Source organism: Cherax quadricarinatus, chromosome 56 (assembly GCF_038502225.1).
Source record: "Cherax quadricarinatus isolate ZL_2023a chromosome 56, ASM3850222v1, whole genome shotgun sequence".
NCBI classification, from domain to species: domain Eukaryota; kingdom Metazoa; phylum Arthropoda; class Malacostraca; order Decapoda; family Parastacidae; genus Cherax; species Cherax quadricarinatus.
The window spans coordinates 17128003-17149960 of NC_091347.1; the positions used below are offsets into that span (position 1 = coordinate 17128003).

At 35.9% G+C, this 21958-nt stretch overlaps 1 protein-coding gene across 5 annotated transcripts in view; it reads right to left on the reverse strand.

The window, feature by feature from the left end:
* CycT (Cyclin T) overlaps positions 1 to 21958 on the reverse strand; it is an 81121-nt gene that overhangs the window by 58761 nt on the left and 402 nt on the right. For 2 of the 5 annotated variants that reach the window (XM_053793996.2, XM_053793995.2), the window contains exons 2-4: positions 16327 to 16537; positions 16067 to 16190; positions 10769 to 10814 (exon numbers count right to left, since the gene is read on the reverse strand). In XM_053793996.2, coding sequence (XP_053649971.1) covers positions 10769 to 10814; positions 16067 to 16190; positions 16327 to 16537 — 381 coding nt within the window. Of the gene's footprint in view, positions 1 to 3962; positions 4379 to 10768; positions 10815 to 16066; positions 16191 to 16326; positions 16538 to 21958 lie in introns of those variants that run through there. The other 3 variants (XM_053793998.2, XM_053793999.1, XM_053793997.2) reach the window with 3 other exon arrangements.

Sequence of the window (21958 nt, forward strand, 5' to 3'; positions counted from 1 at the left end):
TCATCCTTCATAAATCCATCCGCCGACATGTCAACTCCCAAGTATCTGAAAACATTCATTTCTTCCATACTCCTCCTCCCCAATTTGATATCCAATTTTTCTTTATCTAAATCATTTGATACCCTCATCACCTTACTCTTTTCTATGTTCACTTTCAACTTTCTACCTTTACACACATTCTCAAACTCATCCACTAACCTTTGCAATTTTTCTTTAGAATCTCCCATAAGCACAGTATCATCAGCAAAAAGTAACTGTGTCAATTCCCATTTTGAATTTGATTCCCCATAATTTAATCCCACCCCTCTCCCGAACACCCTAGCATTTACTTCTTTTACAACCCCATCTATAAATATATTAAACCACCATGGTGACATTACACATCCCTGTCTAAGACCTACTTTTACCGGGAAGTATTCTCCCTCTCTTCTACACACCCTAGGCTGAGCCTTACTATCCTCATAAAAGCTCTTTACAGTATTTAATAACTTATCACCTATTCCATAAACTTGCAACATCTGCCACATTGCTCCTCTATCCACTCTATCATATGCCTTTTCTAAATCCATAAATGAAATAAAATGAAATAATGCTCGAGTTGATACAGCACTGTTTAAGGCACAGGAATAATTAATTAGTGAAATCATGATAAATATGATACCGAGTTACTAACCTTACTGCATTGAATATTCTCTTCATACTCTTTATGTAGACTTGTTACATATATTAAGCATTCTTTAGTTATACAAATTTTGATAAGCATTACAGTAGTTAGGTAAGAATAACACTGTTTAGCTGACAGCTCGCTCAGCAAGAATGGCGGGAGGCCAAGGAAGGAGGATGGTTGGTGAAGGGCACTGCTTGAGGCCCAGCAAATGATATAGGAAAATGTATGGTGGGAAATACCCAAATTCTGTGTATTACATCATTTTTTTAAATTTCTGGAGAATAATAGCAATTGTTTTGCACTCTTGTCTTTTTGCTTGCATTTTTTCAAGTGTAAAGACAAAACCATGAAGTCTAAATCTGCTTTAATCAAGGGTTTACTGTATAAATACTGCATAGCCAATAAGGTTGGAATGGTAAATGAACAGTCAAGTCAATCTTCACACGTGAAGATGAGATTTTGTATGCATCAACAAAATTTAAGCAACTCAAGTGAGAGAATGCAACACAAGTATTATTTATTTTTTTTTTTTATTATCACACCGGCCGATTCCCACCAAGGCAGGGTGGCCCGAAAAAGAAAAACTTTCACCATCATTCACTCCATCACTGTCTTGCCAGAAGGGTGCTTTACACTACAGTTTTTAAACTGCAACATTAACACCCATCCTTCAGAGTGCAGGCACTGTACTTCCCATCTCCAGGACTCAAGTCCGGCCTGCCGGTTTCCCTGAATCCCTTCATAAATGTTACTTTGCTCACAAGTCTAAATCTGCTTTAATCAAGGGTTTACTGTATAAATACTGCATAGCCAATAAGGTTGGAATGGTAAATGAACAGTCAAGTCAATCTTCACACGTGAAGATGAGATTTTGTATGCATCAACAAAATTTAAGCAACTCAAGTGAGAGAATGCAACACAAGTATCAGATTATGTTCTAGCTGAAATCATTTTGCAAGGTATACTTTATGAGAGAAAAACCAGACACAAACAAGATCGACTAGACTTTGGGAAAGCAAAATATGATTATTTAAGACAGGTAAATTATTTCAGAGAAGTGAAATTAAATTAAATTCTAACAAAGGACCCATACAATCTTATAGTGAAAAGTTAACAAGACCAAAAACAAGCTAAATATCTTATTAAAGTTTGTGAAAATTAAATTGTCAAAATGAATGACAAAATACTGTACAAAAGATCAAAGACAATAATAAAATCACTGAATTTGAAAAGGAAATGCGAGATATTTAATATGCTCAAGTGTTTATAGGATAGAGTACATTAATAAAGCAGACTAACTCCCAACCACCAGTTGAAAAAGAGTACATTATGATAGTAATACTACTGGATAAAAAAAAAAAGAAACATAGTTTAGTTCTGCACTGTGCAGAGCTAAACTATCTGGTTTGAATATATATCAAAATTTCATTACAAGAGGGTAAACTGGCAAACAGAAAATGCCGCACACAGTACTGGCATTTAGAAGAGTTACGGTGAAAACCCTAAAATCAAAGACCCATCTTACTGACAAGCAATGTTGTAAAAATCCTGGAAAAAGTCACTACAGATAAGTGAACAATACACAGGGGGTACAAAGTTTTCTATCAAACAGTTCAGTATCAAACAGGATCAGTAAATCAAATCTATTAAGCTTCTACGAGTCATAGAAATTATTCAAGAAAGAAATGGATGAGAAGCAGTCAATAATGTAGAAAAAAAACCTGTTGATATAGTTCCCAATGAATCTACAAAACATGGGAGAAATAAAAAGCAAATGAATGCAGTGAATGATATTTTATTTGTCAGTAAAATGCAAAGTCATAGAAGAAGAAATGTCCTTATAGAGAATGTTACCAGCAGGTTCCAGCAAAGATTAGTACTCCCCCTTCAATGTTTCTAATTTATATAAACAATCTGTCAGTAGGAACAAAAACCTAAATTAATATTTGCAGATGATGTAAATCTCCTAGTCAAAATATCATAAATAGACTGATCCTTATAAGATGACTTCCATAAAATGGAGAAAAAAAAAAAAAACAGAATGGGATGGATAATAAAATTTAATGTTAAGTGCAATGTAATAAAATGGAAGGAAGCAAAAATAGGCTACATAATGATTATAGATTGTGATAAAATACAGAAAATATCAGACAGAAGAAAATCTAGGAGCAATTAAGAGACTAGTGTCACTTAGAATAAATTTGTGAGAAGCTATGCTACACTGACAGACTAGTTAAATAGCATTCAGCATGTAATTAGGCCAAAAACAGAATATGCAACTTTGGTGTTACACCTAGTAAAATGTATGTGGATTGAATATGTCTTAAAACATGCTGCAAAATGGTCCCGCATAAATATTGAGAGCTGCAAGGAAAGATTACAACAAACAATAAAAAGTCACAATACTGTGGCTGGAAGAATACACAAATAACCAGTACTTGGAAGAAGGGAACCTTAAGCCAATTTAACGGTCCAACCTAGACCACTGTTATATCACAATGAAGCGCTAGTGTGACTTTTCAACAGTCACAAGTCATATCGAAATGTCATAAGTTTCCCTCGCCTGAGTGCAGGTTGGGTTATTTGATCTCATTGGTTGATTGGAGAAGAGGAGACATGATAACCATATAAAAAAATCAGAAAAATATACTATGCAATATCAGCAGGAAGGAGAAAGAGGCTAGGAATATAGAGTATGTACAAATAAATTAATAGAATACTAGCAGTAATTAGTTCTACAAACACTATCAAAATTAAAAACTACATGGCAAACTAAATACTGAAGATAGAACACCACAAACATAACTCTGTAAATAAAACTATATTGAGGTAATCACAACGTAGATTTGTACAATGTGGTAACTCATGTCTGAAAAAAGCACCCTAATACTAAGGAGCTGAACCATGTAATTCACAGTGGTTAGGTTCTTGGAGATGGTATGAATGTTGAAAATATCTTTATAAATATTGCTCTAACCTGCTTAATATTTACATTCATATTAAAGAATAAGCACCTCAAATGGAATCCTATGATTTTTCAATTTAGAGGTTATTTATCAAGCAAAATGACACTGGGCTCTAAGAAAAAAACATGAATAAATGAAATTATCCATAAAACAGCCTTCAGTTAAAAAAAAAAAAAGTACAATCGAATCACACGGATTACAAAGCATGTGAATTCCGGGGTTCAACTGTGTAAGGGAAAACTGATACATGTACTGTACATTACATAAAAATCCGAACTTAGGAAAATATATTCTTGAAAAATAGCATACTGTAGTAATATTCAACATACCTCACATTTTGGCAGTTCTGACATTTCTGCATTAAGCATGTTGTAGAAATGGGTAGATATCAGTCAAGTGAGCTGAAATGAATAGTTGTGATTCTCTAGACTTGCGGAGTCTGTAGATCTTGATGGGTGTATTGCTGTGGCAAAGTATTTAATAATGCATTTCTGAGTTCTTACCCTGCATTGATTTATACAGCTGATGACAAAGTTACACAAGTTGTTCCATGCCACCTCTCAGCTTTAAATACTTATCCACGTTAGGATCTGCTTCAATGAAAACACTTGCATTCCTCTTCAAGTTAGCCAGTTTCTCTTGCATTATTTTCAGCAGGTAATACTCCTCTTGCTGCTCCTGTCCTTTTCTCTTGTTCCTAGTTCCTGCATTCATCATATCCATCAACTGTTTTACAATCAGTCCAATGTTAACCTGTTTCAAAAGCTTCTATATGTCAATTGTCTCCACATCCTCAAGGTTATCCCCCCCCCCCATTCTCTTCCCTAACCACTAATATTCCCTGCAAGATGCACGATCTCCCTCACCTCATTCCTTGAATATGCAAAACCCTGATAATTATCAACTCATAAATACCATAATTTTCCTCACCTGGAATTCTGAGTAGATTTGGGCACTTCATTCCATAACATCTTAACAAACATAATTGCACTGACAATGTTTAGCATGCACCAAAAATTTCAAAATGCAATTTTGGTGCTCTCATTCATCCTGATAAGCTTGGCCATTGCTCTATTGTATGCTTCACTTAATTTTTTATAAACTACAGTTTTGGGATTGGCTTAATGATACTGAGTGGTTATTAATATCCTATTAACAGCTAGAAAGACCCACAACAAATCTCACCACCACTAACACAAGTAAGTCGACAAAGTTTTTTTTTTTTAACACACTGGCTGTTTCCCACCGAGTTAGGGTGATCCAAAAATAGAAACGCTGTCATCATCATTTACTCTATCACTGTCTTTCCAGAGGTGTGCAGATACTACAATTCAGATGCCCCTTCAAATTGCAAATATCCCCAACCATCCTTCAGTGTACAGGCACTGTACTTCCCATCTCCAGGGCCCAAGTCTGGCTAACCAGTTTCCCTGAATCCCTTCACAAAATGTTACCTTGCTTACATGCCAACAGCTCATCAAGTCCCAAAAACCATCTGCCTCTACTCACTCCTATCTAATACCTATGTACACAAAACCACCTCTATTTCCTCCCTCCCAACCTTTCCTAGGATGACCCCTACCCCACCTTTCCTCCCCTATAGATTTATACACCCTCCAAATCATCCTATTTTGTCTCGTCCTCTCTACATGTCCAAACTACCTCAACAACCCCTCCTCAGGTGCTTATTACCTGTTCCTAAGCTGAGGGACTAATTACCTCGTCTTCTACTGTCTTTTGTGTATACAGTGGTACCCCGAGTTTCGGCCACCTCCCAACTCGAACAATTATGTAAGTGTATTAGTTTGAGTGCTTTTGTAAATGTATTTTTGGGGGTCTGAAACGGACTAATCTAATTTACGTTATTCCTCATGGGAACAAATTCGTTCAGTAGTGGCAATCGAACAGCCTTCTGGAACGAAGTATGGCCAAAACTCAGTGTTCCACTGTATTTCTATAGGCATCAGATTTTATTCATGTATTGTATTGATAAAGCAAATGGATGGATGGCAAAATGTCTACAAAGTAAAGATGCCAAGACGTGAATTATGTATCGAATTCTTCATTATGCTCAGTATTGAAAAGAATAAAAGAAACCACATTATTTAATCTGGTAAAAAAAAAAAAAGAACTATTTCACTTAAAAGCCCACATGCACAGAATAATATACAAGTTCATCACATTTTGCACTAGGTGGGATAACATAAATTGTATTTGTGTTATTCTTCATATAGTTAGTGTATGGTAACTACAGTATCAATGAGACTCGAGCGAAGATTTGCAACATGAAAACCAACAACCAGATCCTGGTCAGTGGATCAACCAACTGAAAGACTACTTTTTACTTTTTCTTTAACCTTTAAGTAGGGTGCTGGGTAACTGTAATATCCCTGTATTGTTAAGAAAAAACATACGAGATTGTAGAGCATCAAAAACCAAATATAACTATGACTGGTTTAGATTCTGCTGCCCCTCACAGTCCAGCCTCAGGCCAGGCTCCCTTGTTGACCACCTGGTCAACCAGGCAGTGTCCTAGTGGTTCCCAGGACGATATCTCACATTACACAACCCATCTGATCAGGAATTTACAGGAAATATGGGACCAGTTTACTCTTGAAAACATCTACCATTGTTCCTGCAAACTGAAGCATTACAGTCCCTGGTAACAAAATTGTGATGAGCACGAAAACGATTATACAATACAAACATATTTCAATAAAAATTGCTTGTACAATATTTATTCTTTTTTTTTTTTGCTATCATATTACATTTGTGTGTCAGTGGCGGACTACATGATACATGGGTGGCAAGGCACAGTATTAGCCAGGATTATTTCTTTCTACTAAGGACTAGGCTGCTCCACACCAAATATTTAAGTGCTCTAAGTTGAAGGCCAAAATGACAGATCACAAAATTATTCTGAAAGTATTATGAGTTTTACATATGCTCTATTATATAATGGAGGCAGTGGAGATGCTATGGTTGAGAGCAATGCATGAATATTATGTAGAGAATTGGGAACAAAGAAATTAGAACAGTATGGGATACAAACGGTATAATTCAGAGTGGAGTGGTTGCTGAGGCGGTTTAAACATTTAGAAAAGATGACAAAAAATGTTCTCCATGGGGAAGTGGAACAGAATTCTTCCTCTGTGAGCCATGCATGTCATAAGAGGAGACTAAAGTGCCAGGAGCAAGGGGCTAGTAACCCCTTTTCCTGTATAAATTACTAAACTGAAAAGGAGAAACTTTCGTTCTTCCTTTTGGCCCACCCTGCCTCAGTGGGATATGGCCAGTTTTTTCAAAGAAGAGGACAAAACATGTGTATAAATCTGGAATAGAGGGGAAGGTGTAAAGACCGTCTTAAGAACTGGATGAGTGTAGGAAGTTTTAAGGCTGAAGAATAAGCATCCAGCAGAAGCGAGCGAGTAAATGTGCATGTCTGTGTTTATGAGGAGGGAGAGAGAGAGAGGAGGGAAGCAATTTTAAAGGTTTGATTGCAGCTAGAATGGGAGCAAGGTAACATGAATACAGGAATTCAGGGGGCTCAGTGTTTGCAACCTGAAGGAGGGGTGGAGATGTTGCAGGTCAGCGAGTGCTCTGAATTATAATATCTGCACATTTCTGGCAAGACAGCCACTGAATGGATGATAGTGAATGTGTTTTATTTCCTTGGGTCATATCCCTAGGCAGGAGATGGATGATCTAGTAAAGAAAAGGAAATAAAAAAAAAAACTTTTTACTCAGATGCTCAGCCAGACATATTATGCATGTATATACAGTATACATTACACCCAATTCAAGAGTTAAAATTCACTAGTGTACATGAACTAAAAAGGTTTATGGATTTACATTTTCAGCGTGACAAATCCAACGCTTAAATTTAACAAATAATTATGGGAGGGGTTTGGGATATTGGCAGTTTGGAAAGACTTCTAAACTGTCATACCTGAGAGCCTCTGCAAAGACAGTGATTATGTATGAGTGATGGTGAAAGTGTTGAATGATGAAAGTATTTTTCTTTCTTTTTGGGTCACTCTGCCTCGGTGGGAAACGACTGATGTGTTGTTAAAAAAAAAAAAAGGGGGGGGGGGAATGGAGGCTACTCAATAACGTTGATGCCCACTCCATTAACAAATGCTTACAAAATCTTGAACCTGGCAATCTCATGAAACCTATTATAAATTATGTGGGATCGGCATGACACAGTCAAAACAGTGGGTTAATATATTGGCACTTACAGTATGAATGATAACTATTTTCAAGTGTAAAAGAATGTGCTTCCCATGTCACACCAAAAACACAGGTTGGCATGAAAAACTAATCAGACTACGTTTTTTCCTACGATGAAGATGCTATGAATAACATTCTGTGATCAATCCTTTGATGGTACAGCTTAAGAATAACATATTGGTATTTCTCCATGACACCCTCTCTTCTCTGCTTATCTTCTAGTTCTTTTTTTTTTCCCAAATCAGTCATTTGCCACCAAGGTAGGGTGATCCAAAGAAGGAAACAAGTTATTCTCACTCCTTTCAATGCACCGGCAGTATCCCACCGAGGCGGGGTGGCCCAAAAGAAAAAACAAGTTTCTTCTTTTACATTTAGTAATATATACAAGAGAAGGGGTTACTTGCAAAAAGAAATTCATAATCACTTATGCTGTAGTTATCCCCATGTGAATGAACATCACAGTTCAAATGACTCACTGACCTGCAACAACCCCACTGATCCTTCAGAGTACATGCACGTACTTTCCAATTCCTGAAATTACGTTCAAACTATTTTGCTCTATTCTTTTCAAATGACCAAAGCATCTCAACAACCCCTTATCTGCTCTCAGAATTATGCCTAGCAAATCACGACACTCTACTCCAATTTCTCTGCTTCTTATTCACTACATAATATTCACATCATACACTAGTCTTAAACATATCTCCACTGCATCCATCAGCATCCTCACTGTAACATTCAGACAATGCCTTACACATACAAAAGTGATTGAAGTTATATACTTTGTGACTTTGTAAATGGTCCAAGTCAGACCAAAACGTTGTCGTAAGCTCCTCTCTGCTATGTGCAGGTTATTTGTGTATCTTTCCAGTCACGGTATTGTGCCTTTTTTGTTATTTATACAGAAGAGGCCAAATGACTGAATAGTACTGTACTATCACTGGCATTATTTTTCACTCTTGACATTTTTTCTGGCCTTTGCTGAGGTTGCCTTCTCATGTTCACTAAGTGACAGGTCACTGACATTATTATTCCCCCAAATTTTATATGTTCATTTTAAAAGTTGTACAAGTCAGTCTTCCTTTTTTTATACATCTTGCATTAGTTTGGAGTTTATCTTGTTTTTCCATATCCAAGAAAGTGAAATTTCTTACAATGCATCATGTAATTTTTCACTGCCCAGTGAAAGATTTTGTTAAATGAATTCAGTTCTTGTCTTCTAATGAAGCTACTTTCGTGCTCGTTTTGATATAAATCCATAAAGGATGACACAAAGCTGTGACGGGTGTTTGTATCTATGTCCATTATGAATATCAGAAACAGTAAAGGTGACAGAATGGTACACTGGGGTACTATACTTTTTACTTTGCTCAAACATCTGTTGTATTTACTATTACTCTATATTCTATTTGTTAGAAAATTTAATATATATTTTCACACTTTTCCCATTATATCTATTAACCTCATAGTTATGGGCTACCACTCCATGGTTGCACTCATCAAATGCCTTAGCAAAATTTGGATAGACTACATCTACATTTTGGTTTTTCTTTCCAAGTCTGTGATTTTGTTATAATAATAATAATCATCATCTAATAACTGTCATAGGCATGATCCTCCCACTCTAACTCCATGGATTGTACAGGTCATACTTTTCCCTAAAACTGGGTATTTGAGTTCTACGAGGTGAGATGTTTGTGCTACTGGTCTACAATTTTTATGCCATTGTTCTAATACTTCCTTCATGAAGAAGCCATGCATGCACTTTTCAGGGCTCTTCAAATTTCACTACTAGCATCATAAATACTCATAGTAGTGGCACAATGTTTTGCATTTCTTTTTAAATAAAAGCTTTAGGGATCATTGTCCATGTTCTGGGCCTATGGCAGTTGTGCTAAGCTCTATCTAGCTATCAACACTTTAAATGCACACAATAAGATCTTCAATCCACTCTGGGAACTGTACCAATCACATACAGCAAATGTATATCAAACATACAGAATTACTGTACTGTTAGAAGAAAAAATTGCATAATAGCAAATTTGTATAAAGTGATCCCAAGTGAGGGAAACAGGTAGGGAAAGTATGATATCCAGAGTGTCAGGGAAAAGTCTGTTAAAAGTGTTAAACAATCTGCATTCTGGTATGATTGCCACTCTCATCTTTCCATTTTTCATACATTTGACTGGTTGTAATCTTTGCAAGGAATGTTATATACACCAGGTATATCAAGGACAATTTTTCTTAAAATCAACGATTACACAATTATCTAACGAATTAAGGTAACCACTGAATGGCAAGGTAAATACAGTAACACTATTGCACTTCACTGGTGTTGTGAGCCAACAAGTTAAAAAAAAAGACATATAGCAAAAAGAAGCCATTTTATTATTATGATGCTTCACCTCAAGAGGCTTCATTTTTTTTTTTTGCTATAGATGTATATATTTTTTAACAACACTTTGTACACCCCTACCCAGCAAACACGCAAACCACACCTAAAATTGCAGCGAGAAATTCTAACCAAATCTATGTTAACTGGATTGTGTGATGTAAATTGTTTAGAAAACCAATAAGTTGAAGACTGAGACATGTTTGGAACACTTGTTGCAAAAGTGTCTCAATCTTTAACTGAATTATACCTCACAGTACACTATTCCTAATTAATCAGGTGAAATCATCACACTAAGAAATACCTAATGAAATACATAATGAAAGGACTGATGTATAGTTGCCTCAGGTACTGATAGTAGCACATCATAAATGAGTCAATGACAGTAGACAGGAAAGTAGCCTAGCTGGTAGTTTGCCATCTTGTTACTGGACAGCTATTAAATTTAGGAGGAGCCCACTGAAACTTGCTACTGGCAGTAGTGACAAACAGTCAGCCAGTGATAATAACCTGCTAGTAGCCATGAAATACGAGGTTTGGGCCAAATCTTTGGTGGCTGTTGTTGGGGCGCACGCCAGGACAGTAGCACCACAGCACAGGTAGTGGGTGACCCGCAGCCGACCGCCCCACCAGGGCAGCCAACCACCGGGAAAAGAAAAGACAAACATTTTTAGAACAATGTTGCATTACCCTCTTTGCCTTATATCACTTGACCAGGATCTTTACTCTCTACTTACCAAATGTGCTTAACAGCCAACGATTAAATATTAGTTTTACACATACTTATCTAAATAGGCATACTGTACTGTACTTACAAATGCTTCCCACCTCTCATCTCATCATGGCACATAGCAACACTGACACCAAACGTAACAACATAAGTACTATTACAATATTATTTAACAATATCAACTTGATTATTTTAATAAATAACAAACTCTTAGTACAAAACAGAATACTTACTTTTACAAATTCTCTGGATGAATCTTAACTACGCTGTTAATTATATTAAGTTGTAACAAACTATTTTATTAAAACTAATTTATTAAAAGATTTAAAAAATATATTTAAGTATTTACCCTTGAAAAGAAATATCCTAGACAAAAGTTTTGCTACCAATGCATAATTAAGGTTCACCCATCCACCATCGACTAATTAAATCTCAACCTGAGTACAAATTAAGTGAGCTAAAACACATCAAGCATCTTCAGCTACATTCACCTTAAATTGCAGCTCATCCTTGAAATGACACTAGTCAACATATAATATAGCACTGTCATGAACATTGAAGGAAACTTGAGAAACGGTCAAAATATATAGTGTCAATAAGCCTTATTATATACACATATTGTATATTGTTTAAATCAAGTAATACCTGTATTCAGAGTAATATTGGCACTAATTTTAAAACCACTTACAAATAAAATACATCTGAGAAGGGCAAGTTATTCACTTCAATAATACACTGTAGTAGCTTTTGACTGGTAATAATATGAAGTTACAGTTTTAACAATCAGATTATTAATCATTATTATATTCGTGAAGGAAGTGCTAAACCTGTAGGGGTCATACAGCACCTGGGAAATAGAAGGTAATCAGGTTTGATCTAGAGAGGTTAGCTACAATTCCTTAGATCAAGAGCCCTTCACCCGCAGCAAGGCATCCCTACCCCCTTGAATGAAGAAAAGGAGCACCTTGGTAGGTACTATTTGATCTACATTTATAAGTTTCATTTTTTGACATGCCTAATTCCTAATATTTGAACTTGAACATTAATGATGAGAACTGTATTCCAATATACATACAGCATATATTTTACTACAGCTCCAAAGCCTTTATAGGGTCACAATGAAAATTTATATTTTTGTGCTATCAGCATTTCAAATAAAGTGACTGATCACCAAACAATGACTATTTCTGGCACTAATAAGCTAACCTAAATAAAACAATGAAAATTCTACCCATGATCTCAGGTACCCAGTGAGTATGTTTTTACAATTACACTAAACTCTAAATGAATGTGTTTACAAGTGTTTGCCTAATTTTTGCTTTTCATAATTTAACAAATAAGACAAAAGAACTAATTACTCAAATTAAAAAAAATATTAAGTGAATATAATGCCTCTAGAACAATAAAGTCTGATTCCATGAAGCACAAAACTTGCCAAATGCAGCAACTGAAAACCAAGAGAGAGAGTAAGGACTTTAAGTTACATTGACAAAAATTAAAAAAAAAAAAAAAAAAAAAAAAAAAAAAAAAAAAAAAAAAAAAAAAAAAAAAATATGCTGTACAGCATTAAGCAGATAAGAAAATGCTGACATGATCTCTTTTTAAAATTACAAAATAATATACAGTTGAACCCCATAATTCACAGGGATGAGGCTCCTGGAGGCGATGTGAATCCTGAAGCCACAGACAACACTGAATTTTGCATGTCTGAATTACAGTATTTAAGTTTTTTTTTTTTGGAGGGGGGGAGGGGGGGAGAGGGGGGAAGGGGGGGGGGGGCAATCTTTCTTGAAATATTGCTCTAATTTGCTTAAAATTGACATTCATCAGCCAAAATGAGCACATTTTGAGTGAAATCATATACTAGTTAGTTTTCAATTAAAGAGCTGTACACCACAAAAAACGTTAATAAATACAACTTTTTGCTAAATTTCCTTCAGAAAAAAACTTTATACAATCAAATCACATGAATTCCGGGTTTCGACTGTATTGCAAACAGTGTATACTGTATAAAACACTAAACTGCTTAAGCAACCTTAGACTTCCAGCAATGGTATTTATGAGCAGCCAAGGTGATTACAATTATAGTATTAGCAAAATTAACACATTATTAGTGACAATTCTTTTTGCTTTACTCTAGCAAAATGATCAAGCATCATAAAATAATATCCTAACGAAAGACCAATCTTCAGAAAATAATACTAATATACAAACTCTTAATATGGCTAAATTTAATTATACTTTAGCTGAAAGACATGTCACCTTCTTCCAAAGCTGGCAAGAAACTTGATGTTCCAAAACAGAAATGGATCAAGGTATCTTCCTACAATCACCCAAAAAATATTGTGGTAGAACCTCTCTAATCTTTTTTTAATGCTGGAGCTGCTTTTTGAAAAAATAAACATTGAGCAAACAAATGAAAGTGTCCAAACCTCCTTAGGCATACTGTTTATTTTGTTTCAATATATAAGTAAATGAGAAAGAAAGAATGATGATAAATCCAATAATCACAACAAAAAATGACAAGAATTCTACTTGCTGGCTTGACGAACATGTAAGGAAAGCACACTTGCATGCATGAGTGGAATTTCACAGGATTTTCTTAACAAGAAAATTCTGCTTAACAAGAAGCAAGAGAAGTAAAAGGCATGAGTAAAGAAAAATTTGACAATTTAAAAAACATTCAATTGCATATGGAGATGAAGAAAAATGTTAGAAAATGCAAAATGTTGCTATGATGCTAATGTAGCCAAACAAAACCCCATTAACAGAAGCTAGGGTTCCTTTGGTCTTGAAATATAGAAAGGGACAAAGAGATAACCTACAAGTAATGGGTCTACTACTGGATATTGTATGTAACTTTCAGCGAAGGGCAAAAGACATCCAGCTAGCAAAATTGCAGGAGTGATTATGGATGCAAATGAATTCTTACAATCCACATGATATGGTGCCTGGGATCAAATTTTAACCTTTTTACCATCAGCCAAGCAGTTATGTGATAGGGGTCCAGTGTTGCTCACGCAGATCTAGTACATGTAATTCATAGTGCCCTTATACTTGCTGTGAGCAGCAAATTTTGGACTAGACATGAGAGAGTGCATCTATGTAGTGAGTACGTGGTATAAAAAAGTCCTATCCCACTCAGTACATGACGGAAGCAGCTAACCTCTGTCCTTCTCTCAGAGTAAAAAATGGTATCTTTGGAGCATTTTCTGTGGTTTTCATGGTTTTAAGGCTGTGTCTTGGTGCTAATAAACAGACTAGTGAAATGGAGAAATTTTGTCTGGTTTCAAAAGGGAAGTGACCTGAAATATATCTCAAAGTGGCTGGAGTTTACCTGGAAAGGGTTTTGGGGGTCAACGCCCCCATGGCCCAGTCTGAGGCCATGGTCTGAGAGTGGTCAATTTCGGGTGATTTTCCTAGGGAAGAGAAGGGGCCTCCTTACTTCCCTTCTGGTCTGTTTCATGGGTTTTTACCATGTCTGCTTCAATTACTGAGGCCTAAACCATGATCAAGCATTCTTGGTTATGGATTAGTAACCAAGAAATATGGAGAAAAAAAAGTCAATTTGTTTTTTGTGATGACAGATTCAAATGGAGGGCAAATGTTATATAGGAGATATCTGTGGACATGATTAATGAACAAAGGAAGGTTGCTTTACTGGCTGGAATGCCTATAGTATTTGTTTTGGATTTTGCTTTAAATTGTAATTTGTTGAAAAACGTAAAACTGGCCAAATTACCAATTTATGATTGCTTAATGGGATAGTTCTGGCTGCAACCAATTGATAGTATAGAAGGCATACTAGTGAAATAAGCAAGAATTATGTCTGAGCACTGTAAATGTCCTAAAATAGGCCTCAAAGTGGATAAAATCAGGTATGTAGTGTCCCCAGGCCTCCAACCTCATGTCTGCATAATTATATATTACATTAAATTTTGTATTTTTGGTGTTATTACCTTATGAGAAGATTTTCCATGACATTAGAAGATAATTTTTAATCTTTTTTTTTATTAAATATGCTAACACGGAAGGGGATTTCAATCTGGGGGGATGTGTCAACAGCCTAAAGTTAACTTGTTTAAGTAAACCTCTTTTTTGCAGACCAAAATCTCCACAGCAAACTGAATGAGTTTGTGCATGAAACAAACCAAATATTTTAAAATTTTCAGTGCTTTAAAAAAAATGCAACTCCTTTTCTTCGTAATAATGTTGGTAGAATTACCAACAATATGTAAGGTAAAAGGACACAAGTGCAGCTAATGTGACATTTTATTGTGGCAATGTTTTGCTCCCCTAGAGCTTTGTCAAGCCATTGGCAAAGCTCCTGCAGAGTGAAATGTTGCCACAATAACATGTCACATTAGTTGCACTTGTGTTCTTTTACCTACTTTTTTTTCAGAAATAATAACAGCATAATTTTTGGTAAGATCATGTAAGAATACTGGATATCTAAAATTACTTAAATGCCATTATAGCTAGGGAACAATAATTACGTACATCAACTGTTAACTGACCAGTATGACAATTATTAATTTGAAGTTATTCCACATTATGTATATCTGAGAAAATTAGCGAGGTTCTGCATATACAGTAATTAAAGAAATGCTGTAGCTAACTGGGTTATTCATCTGGTTTCTGAGTGATGTTATGCAATTACTTTGTCACCAGGAGGATGTACTTTTCCTACAATATTGCACTAATGCTACAAATTAGCCAAATGACCTAAATAACAGAGTTATTACTAAGAATAAGATGTGACAGGCTGATGTCATTTTGCCTGAGGAGGGGGTGATGTATTGCTAAATATGAGAGAGTTACAGGAACAATAATTACTGATCATTGAGATTTAACCATACAGTACAAATAAAGAGGTCATCATGGCAGACTTCCAACATACAGTACATCAATTACTTGTACAAGTAACACATCAAAACAATACTCAATGGACAATAATAAAAGAATGATAGGAATATGGAAATATTTCCAAAACAAGTTTACAGTCTTTGCAGGAACAACAAGGGGTGGAGGTCCTTCCATTTCAGCAAATACTTTGAAGTTTTGTTATGTGTACTCACCGCGGACGAGCTGGCAACACTTGACCACGTGCGTATGAGGATGGTCTATGGCAACATCAAAGCCCAGAGTTTGAAGCAAGATATTTTCATTCACAACCAATTCCTGTGCACGTTCCAAATAGCCCTGAAGATATTATCCTATCAATAATGTAAAATAGATACAAATCATATGCAGTAGCTACTGTACATAGATGCATCTACATTAATTTGGCTGAGACAATGATATTTCAAAAACAAGTTATTTTTTTTTTTACACTAACCTCTGACTGAGTGTCCAAGGCAGGCTGGTCACGAAATAAACAGTGGTAGGCGACTTTAATAACGTGCTCCAACTTTCTTGGCTGCTCTTCCACTTTTGCAGCTAGAAAAAGGGCAGCGGGTGCAATGGAATTACGATGAAAACGCGTGAAGGGATGAAACATGTAGAAACGATGCATATATACGATGGCGGTATTGATTGCTAGTTGGTTACTGGGACATAGTTAAGGAACCTATTCACATTATAATCAATATAAATAATTAAGTAAATATGTAGTGCTATCTCTTACTTAAATACCATATAGTATGTATCTTAATTTAGACAATATGTACCTTGTTCCTGTCACCATGAGGTTAAGCCTTGGGAAAATAAGATAAATTTGAGTGATACCATTAAAATAAGATAAATTTCAGTGATACCATTAACCCTTTCAGGGTCCAAGGCCCAAATCTGGAGTCACGCACCAGTGTCCAAGAATTTTCAAAAAAAAAAATTTGTTATTTTTTCTTATGAAATCGTAGAGAATCTTTTTGTGAAGGTAATAAAACAAAAAGTACGAAATTTGGTGGAAAATTGACGAAATTATGCTCTCGCGAATTTTGATGTGTCAGCGATATTTACGAATCGGCGATTTTGCCGACTTTGACTCCCATTTTAGGCCAATTACATTATTCCAATCAACCAAATTCTTAGCTATTTCACTAGTATTACTTCTATTCTATCGATTGAGCACAAGAAATTGCCAAGTCAACTGTTTCAACTACAAAATAAAGTGATCGGAAATTGTTAATTTGGCCAATTTAACACAAAGTTCAAAATATTCCAATTTCAAAATAGGGTCCAGAATGAACAATGTAGGCATTCCTGGCACTAAACTAACATTTCCTCTGTTCATTAGTTATGTTTTGAGGCTTTACAAATAAATTCCATTTTGATTTTTTATTCACATAATGAATTTTTATTCACACCAAAAAATAGAAGATTTACTGTTATGCAATATTGTAATAATTGTATAAATATCATCACCATATTTGTGAATGTATATTAGACCCACCAGCTGGCGTGTATTAGACGTGTGAGGTCGTTTGTTTACTCTTGAATATCGGCAAAAATTTAACATTTCTGCTACTTTGAGCTCGGTTTCAAGCCATTTCCAGTGCTAAAACCAATCAACATCATCTCTATTTCTGTAATATGTCTTCCATTCTATCAAATGAGACCAAGAAATCGCAAATACAACTATAAAAAACTTACGAAAAAACACTGCAAAGTTGCTGTTTTAATCGAAAAATCATGATTTCATTTTTTTTCTCTCATTATACACAGTGTGCTGCAGGATCTGTTTTATGTGGTGCACACATACCACATATATGTATTCTCTCATATCTAGGCCCAAATGTACCACTCACAGTTTATCAGAGTGAGCTGAGCTCATGGCGTAGATCTACAGTTTGGACCCTGAACATAAAGCCGTAGATCTACGGGACGGACCCTGAAAGGGTTAAGAGTTAAAAACACAAAACTTATTTTCCAAAACAATGCCTACACCACAAATTACATATTATAATTTGTGATATTAGCAAAAAAAATTTTGCATACTTCGAGAAAGAGAAAGACAACATGCTCATGCACACAGCACCCAGGTCTGATTCCTGGAGTACAGTATGTATTTATATATAAAAAATAAGGCAAAGTACCATTAGCAAGAGTACTCAGTGTTCTTTGAAGGAGCTTAGATTAAGAAGTGGACATAGCCTCTCTGCAATGAAGGCAGCAGAGCAGTGGCAAAAAATTACAGACCAACAGCACTAACATCACACATCACAAAAAGCTTTGAAAGGGCACTGAGATACCAACTCACGGTTTTATGTGAAAATTTGAGTTAAACAACCCAAGTTTATATGAATTTAGAATGAGAAGATCATGCTATCACAACTACTAGATAATTAGGACTAAATCACAAGAGGCTTAGGAAGAAAACTAAAATGTTGATGTGGCCTACGTGGATTTTTACAAAGGTATGTATTTCAACAAAAGCAACCATGGAGTGATAGCCCATAAAATAAGGTCATTTACAGTAACATGAAAAGTATTAAAATGGATATTCATTTTTCTAACAAATGAAACACAGTAGCAGTATAAAATACAAAATCTAGTCTTAAAGTAAAAACTTCAGTGTTTAATAAACAGGCCTAGCACCTTCACTGTCCTAAGCTGTTTTGAGGGATTAGTAGGTACTGTATAGAGCACCATGGCTTGCTTCTGTAGTGTTTCAGAGTCTGAGATCAAGGTACTGAAGGTGGTGGTTTTACTTCTCAAGGAGGAAAGTAAGAAACTGAAAATTTGCCTGCAGAAGTAGAGCAATGAATGTGAGGTGTTTGGAGTTAGTGAAGGGAATCAGGTTACCACCAGTGAGGATTATAATCCTAGGGGAGCACTAAACCCATAAGATTATATGGCACATGTGGAGGAGGGGAGAGTTGGAAGGTATTCAGGCTTAATTCTGGGAACTGGAGAACAGATCTAATTACCTAGATCAAGAGCCCTTTGCCAGCATCTAGGAACCTCCCTCAAGGGGACCACCAGTGAGGAGCAGTTTGGCAGCAGTTACAAGTGGAAAGTGGTTGCCAGTATAGACACACCAAATTGAGGAAGGTTAAAGGAGCAGAACTGATGGTAGGAAATCACTTTTCTATTTTCCATAATGAATATACTTCAATGGTTAGTGAGTATAAAGGTCACTTGTGACATGGCTCTCAGTCAAATAGAAAGACTAAAACCAAATAAATCCCCAGGCCCTGATGTACTGTTCTCAAGCATTTTAAATAAATTTAAGGAAGAAGTTAGCAAACTATTAGTCTTTTCAACATATCACTACAAACTAGAGTAGTGACAGATAAATAGAAGACGAGAATAAGAATGGACTCAGTCAAGACATGAAAATCATAAGCAAGCACCATGTGTTCCAGAACAGTAGCCCTACTGGTTACCAAACAAGTCATGAGTTTAGATAATATACCTAAAAGTGGAAAATGAAAACTATTTTGAGTGCCACAGATGAAACAGTGAGCTCAGAACTGTTACATGTGAAATTTCTAGTGTTGCCACAGGAAGAAACTGCATGTAGTATGCAGTATACAGATGATGTGTGAAGTGTAAATAGAACTGAATAGCTATGTCATATCAGTGAATCCCATTCATTAAAGTGAAAAAATAAAATATGGCACTACTAGCACCACTTCCAAATGGAGAAATCCTCAAAATAAGTTTAGCAATAATGGGAAGGATGTTCCTACATCATACACTTGCTGCTGCATACTGTTCCACTATACATACCTGTTACTCAACCACCTATCCACCACACCTATTGAACCTCCAACCTCAATTAACCTTATATGAACGATGAAAAAACAGGGCAGAAAATGACATGCTGTGTGGTGGACAGGTGGGCCATCTGCAATATACATGCATTATGTTAGATATGCAGAACTTGACACATTTGAAACATACTGGTTTGGCTAATGGAGACAAAAATAATTAAAAAAAAAAAAAAAAAAAAATATTTACAAGATATTTGAAAAAAAAAAAAAAAAAAAAAGTCAATTCTTAAAGATTAGATTAACAGGCACACTGGCCAGCATTCTTACATCACATAAAGTCATTCATGTCTGGTCTGCTTGACCTTGCAAAAATCTGGCATAAAGACCAAAATCAATCTGATCAATACCACTAAACTGAAGCAGATAACAGTTATGAGTAACCATACTGAGCATGAGTGTAAAGATGATGATGACAGCTCTCACATCATGCTCCTGGTACTGAAACCAGTGCAGGTACTGGTGGTTCTGGTACTGGTTCTAAACTAGGTACTGGTGCAGTTTCTAGTACTGGCACTGGTGATGCTAGTTCTGGTGATCCTGATTCTGATTTTGGGGCCAGTGCTAGTGATTCTGATTCTGGAGCTAATACTGATGACCCTGATTATGGTTCTGGGACTTGTGTTGGTATTTGAACTGGTGGAGCTGGCAGTAGTTCTGGAGTTTGTGCTGAAGCTGTTAATGTTGGTTCTGGCTCTGCTACAGATCTAGAAATTACATCAGTTGGAAATTCAGAGTTCACAGACTAAGCCAAAGGAAAGAGAGAAAATGTACAAATTCTATGCTTGAGGCATCTGCAAATACGGTCCAGCTGGAAAACAAAAATTTAACTTGTCAATACAACCATCCAAAGAAATTTCAAATTCTCTTGAATTAAAGCATGTTATGTTACTCCAGGACATTTTGTAGTGAAAGTATATAGGTCATGTCCAAGAATTGTTTGAAGTTAGCAACAGGGTTGTGAAAGATATACTTTGTACCAATATTCATTGCACTGTTGTGTCATGCAAATGTTATATTACTGATATAAAACACTGACAAGTAGATGAAGATATATATACAATGCCTTGATATCTTTATTATGAAGATGTTTTGCCATCCAGTGGCACTTCAAATTCAATACAGAGATGTTAGACAAGTACATGAGTGGGTGTGGGTGGGTGACAATTGAACCTGCCTAGAATGGGCCAGTAGGTCTGTTGCAGTGCTCCTCCTTTCATATGTTCTTATACTGAGCTGGAGAGTGTAAGATGAGATATATAATAAGTCCTTCAGCCCTTCATAGAAGGTTTTTTTCAGTCCTGTAGCCTGGGTCCAGTATATAAGCTAAGTGTTCAAATACTTATGTTTCAAACTGATCCAAGCTGAAACAGACAATGCCTATCAAGATTAAGGGACTGACTACCTCATCCTCCAGTTCATAATCTTTGCAATGAATTGAAAGAGCCACTGGATGGTAAAAATGTCTTCATAATAAAGATACCCAGGCACTGCACATGTCTTATTCATCCACTAGTCAGTATGTACAAGTATTATAATGTTTGTCTGACACAACACCATGAAATTTTGATAAAGAATATCTTCCACATTCTTCTTGATAACCTTTGCCCTAACTCTTGGGCATGACCAACTTCCACTAGTAAACCCAACTCACATGTAACGATGCTTTAACTGTTGCACCACACTTCTGGCTCCAGTATATAACCATCCATTCTCCTGCCTCTACTTCAGACTGATTCAGGTTATGAAACAGGAAACATCTATCAAGGTTGAGGGACAGATTACCTATCATCCACGCTACCCAGTTCATAAGCTCTGTATTGAAGTGAAAGAGCCGCAGGATGACAAAAAAAAAAAATCCTCATAATAAAGACAACCAGGTGCTGCACGTGTCTTAATGTGAAGTATTTTTAAGTTTTAGAGTTAGTCTACTCGAGATGCTCTGTATAACCAGGGCTTTTCTAAGAATTAATGAAATATCGTCTAATTTTGTGACAATTCCGTACATTTTTAAAATAAAAGTTATTTGTTTGTTTGTTTTGTTTTTATATTCATAGGTCGAATGCCATGCATGTTCCATCAAATTACAGACTAATTACGCCTTTAAGCACCGAGTAAACCCAAACCTAGAAGTCACGCCATATAACCTGCAAGACATAGTGCTACATACAGTCCATAGGCACTTATGGTTACGTTGTACGCTAAATAGTTCATATTTAAGAGGTCATGTGAGCAAACATGGCTGCCACGGCCATG